This window comes from Cupressus sempervirens, chromosome 9 (genome assembly GCF_028749045.1).
Source record: "Cupressus sempervirens isolate cs-2001-9-10 chromosome 9, ASM2874904v1, whole genome shotgun sequence".
In the NCBI taxonomy this organism is placed as follows: Eukaryota; Viridiplantae; Streptophyta; class Pinopsida; order Cupressales; family Cupressaceae; genus Cupressus; species Cupressus sempervirens.
Window position 1 is genome coordinate 242,277,426 of NC_143126.1, and position 4,558 is coordinate 242,281,983.

A 4,558-nucleotide genomic window follows, 5' to 3' on the forward strand; every position below is an offset into this window, starting at 1 on the left:
GCTTTCACGAGGCTCCAAGACCTAGAATTGTGCCACGTAGCGGGGGTCCCCACCTTTCGTGCTATGGTTACAATTTAGATTTTAGGGTTATGGTTAGAATCAAGGTCAATTCTAGAGTTTATAGAATATTTAGAGTTAAGATTAGGGATTAAATATACATGAGGGTTAGCATTGGGTTGTATGATAGTTACAGTTAGGATTATAGTTAAATATATCATTTAGATTAGGTTTTAGTCAGGGTTTAATTAGACTTAAGATTAGGGTGAGGATCAAGGTGAAGTCTATATTAGGGTTCATATCATGGTAGGATTGAAACTAATGTTAGGGTTAACATTGAAATTATGATTAGGGGTAAGGTGAAGATTTATATTTGGTCATGATTGTGATTTGTGCTAGGATTAGGGTCTAAGCTATGATTAATTTTATGATTGTACCTTTAGGGTTAGGGTTTTGTTTAAGTTTATGATTATGGTTACAACTATGGTTTATAGTTCAAGTTTAAAGTTGGGAATGTGATTAGGATCAGGGATTAGTAATTTTTTTAAGAGTTTGGTTATAGGTTTACATCATGGTTAGGACCTTGGGACTAGATTTAGAGTTTAATATCATGGTTATCCCTATAGTTAGGTTTAGGATTTTGATCAATATTCTGGAGTTTGTTTTTACATTATGGTTAGATATATAATTATGTCAATATATTTTGGGTATTTTTGTAAACGAACTTGCATAACACTTCCCTATTTCAAAGTTAATAAAATATCATTTCTATTGTCTTAGATTTGAGAGTAAGTATATTAAATAAGTAATAATAAATAAACATTATGATTAATATATTTCTAAAATAAAAATATATTACTTAAAAACTTGTTTATTTTAAATGAATAAAGTACTCATTTACTTGTAAATTTTAAAAATAGAAATTAATCTACATATATATATAATATTTATTCTTTTTCCTATTTGCATACAAATTAATTAAAATCTAAACTTTAAACTACATAAATATTTTTAAAATATATATCCATCAATAATTAGTTTAGAATAAAGTAAAATCTAAAAATTAGACACATATAGAATCTTTTTAATTTCTAGATACATGTTTTTCTAATTTATTTCTACAAACATGCAACTGATATTTCTATTATCCATTTTTTTCCCTTCTAAAAAAATCTAGATGTAAATAGAATATTTTTTAGATGCATGCAATCTTTCTAATTTTTTCTACATACATATATTAACATTTCTATTTTATATTTTGTTTTTACATTATGGTTATTTCAATCAAAATATCTAGATGTAAATAGAATTCTTTTCAAAAAATCTAGATGTATATAGAATTCTTTTAATTTTTTACATACATAAAATCTTTCTAATTTTTTTCTACATACATAAAAGAATCATTTCTATTTTCTATTTTTTATTTTCTATTTAAAAAAAAAAAGCTATCATAAAGATTGATAAAAAAATTGATTGCATATGCATTCTTTATTTTGTGCACTAAATGCATTAATTTTTTTCATTTATCTAATGGTTTTGAATGAACTTTGTCTCATCTTGGCATTGCATCTTCCAAAGATGAGTAAGCAATATCAAGATATAAAATATCAAAGTTGAAAATATTAAAATGAATGACTAAAATATCAAATGCTCATGATGCGAGGCAGAAATAAGTTGTGTTGAAGTGTATTTTATTGATTAAATGATGACTTTTATATTGAATTACTAAATTACCAAATTTACCCACCCCATTGTAAAACTTAATTTCTCTGTTTCAAACGTGATTAAATTAAAAATAGAAAATCTACACAACATAGATCTGTTCTGCATAATACAGATTTTAAAACTATGTAACAACAATTTATTCCTGACTTCCAACTATTTGTATCTTCTCTAATATAAATTATTTTGTTCATATCATACATTATATAATGAAAGTAAATCCATACCAATTAATATTAATTAAAATAATAGAAAACATCCATCTTTAACCCTCGCCACTTTTTATAGTTACCCTAATTTCTTCATCAAATGAGTTGTCAAGCAGGCCTCTGGCACACCTCACATTTGATGGTCGTAGGGCAGTATTAGTGGGGGTATAAGGCGTGAAAAGGGACATTTAAGGGCCGAAGAAAAGTAAGGTTTTCTCAATGATTACACTCTGGATAACCCTAAGAAAGTCATTTGACAGGAAGCTCGACCATTGAATTTAATATATTCATATGAATGATTTTGCAGCGTAAGACACAAAATCATCTCAAATTATTGGTAATCGGTCTCGCCAGACAAGTCGCCATCGAAATTTCGAAAACAAGTAAAAGAAATCAGAAAGCTCCTCGTGATAATCTCCGTGAAATAATCAACCAAAACATCAAGAGACGGCGACAAAAGTGGGTCCATGTTCCATTCTCTTTATACAACTCGAAGTGCCCTACGGATTACTGCAAAGAGAAGCCACAGTAGCCCAAAAACAGGGATTGGGAAATCTTAAACTCTGCAAAATTTCTTGCAAGCAATCTTTGTTTAGATTGTTTAGATTGCCTTATTCGATTCAAAAAGCCATGGAAGTCACTGCAATTACATCTCGAAGAGGCCTAATGTGCCCTGATTCAGTACCCACGTGCTTATCTCCACAGAAAACTCTACACAGGTCCTCGAGTGGCCTCAATGTCGGTCATATGAACAGAATTCTAAATCTAAATGAAATTAATTAAAATTGGAATCTAAATCAAAGTAGAATATTATAACTAATTTTGAATTTCAATTTACTTCTACATCTAAATGTAAATAAAAAATAGAAATCTCACCTGCAAAAATGTTACTCAAAAACTTCAATTTACTCCTATTAAAAAACTCCAATCTAATCCTCCAATAACCTCCACCTCTTCCTTCCTGCAAAAACATAAAATGAAAATAAAATGAGGAGCCTTGGTTTTATAACTTCTGAGAGGCTCCTCATATCCCCCAACAGACGTCTCTTCACATTTCACAATTTGTTTCAAATTCCCCCACTCCCCGCAAAAAATAAGCATGAATGTGCATGCAAAATTATATTTAACAAAAAAAAAAAAATCATATTGAAATTATTTCGCCCCTATTTTTTCGGGCCCTACTTTTTCGAGCCTATTATTTCGGCCTCCATTTGGCTTCCTATTATTTCGGCCAGCTATTCTTTCGGGAATTCTTTTTTAATATTTAATTTGGAAGTTTGTAACTGCTCCCAAATCTTTTTTATTGATAAGGAATCTTGGCATATTCCCGTGCTGGGCATTTGCGCTGCCCTTGTATAGAACACCTCTCGGCGTAACCAGCTATTCTTTCGGGAATTCTTTTTTAATATTTAATTTGGAAGTTTGTAACTGCTCTCAAATCTTTTTTATTGACAAAGAATCTTGGCATATTCCCGTGCTGGGCATTTGTGCTGCCCTTGTATAGAACGCCTCTCGGCATAACCAGCTATTCTTTCGGGAATTCTTTTTTAATATTTAATTTGGAAGTTTGTAACTGCTCCCAAATCTTTTTTATTGACAAGGAATCTTGGCATATTCCCGTTCTCGGCATTTGTGCTGCCCTTGTATAGAACGCCTCTCGACGTAAATATTCCCGCCCACTCAAATCAAAAGCAAAATCAAAGCCCTGAAGATGTCCCCTCCTGTCTCTTCACCTTTGCCTTGCTTCATCTTTGTTTCAGCACAATAAATTCTACTCTTTGTAGCCGCTCAGCATATGATCCGTTGATCTTCGCTCTGGTTGAAGTGTGTGAAGGTATCAAGCAAAGAAACAATGTCAGATTGGGGGCCAGTAATAGTGGGGGTTCTGTTGTTCTTACTGTTGTCTCCAGGGCTCTTGTTTCAGCTTCCAGGGAATAAAAGAACCATAGATTTAAGTGGTTTCGGAACCAATGGCAGATCGATTCTGGTCCATTCCATCATATATTTTGGCCTTATAACCTTGTTTGTCATTGTTATACAAATACATGTATACGCTGGCTGATCATCGCTTCTTTTAACTTCGGTAGGGTTTTTGTGACTTTTCGTTATTTGATGCTGTTCCGAAGATAATTATAATCGAGAACAATGATTTTGTTTTAGGATATGTTGTTTAAGATTTTGTGTTCTACAAGTTTGTAAAAACTTGATGATGGTTTTGCATCAATCTGAGCACTGTACTAATTGTTACAGCAATTTCTGAGATCTCAATGTGATTTTTGTTTTCTGCAATACTTTTGGATATGAGTGAGTTAACTATGGAGCTCGCTGCTAATATTATTAATTTGATTGGATTTAGCACTCTTCTGTTCTTGCGATCCAAGTCTTTCAAACGAACTGAACTCTCCATAGATCGAACATCAGGGTTTGGTTCATGTATGACATTAGGGTTTTCAGCTTGGCCCCTGTTTTGACACGGAGTTTTAAGGGGACATTCTTGGGTTTCTTGTATTTGACATGTCATGATTTCTTTTAAGTGTTAATGCTTTAGTTTTGAGTTTTATCATACCATGTTTGAAGAACATGGGGTTTGAGATAAAATTTGTTGTTGAATTACACGGTAATTATCTTCG

General features: G+C 31.9%; 1 protein-coding gene across 1 annotated transcript; it reads left to right on the plus strand.

Annotated features, from left to right (window-relative positions):
• Nucleotides 1-3,631: 3,631 nt before the first annotated feature.
• On the plus strand, nt 3,632-4,027 carry LOC149538382 (uncharacterized). The gene has a single exon (XM_089802807.1). The coding sequence runs from the start codon at nt 3,781-3,783 to the stop codon at nt 3,988-3,990; it is 210 nt and encodes a 69-aa protein (XP_089658933.1). The 5' UTR covers nt 3,632-3,780; the 3' UTR covers nt 3,991-4,027.
• Nucleotides 4,028-4,558: the final 531 nt, after the last annotated feature.

Coding starts and splice junctions, on each gene's coding strand:
- LOC149538382 (XM_089802807.1), top strand. CDS start 3,781: ATGTCAGATTGGGGGCCAGTAATAGTGGGGGTTCTGTTGTTCTTACTG.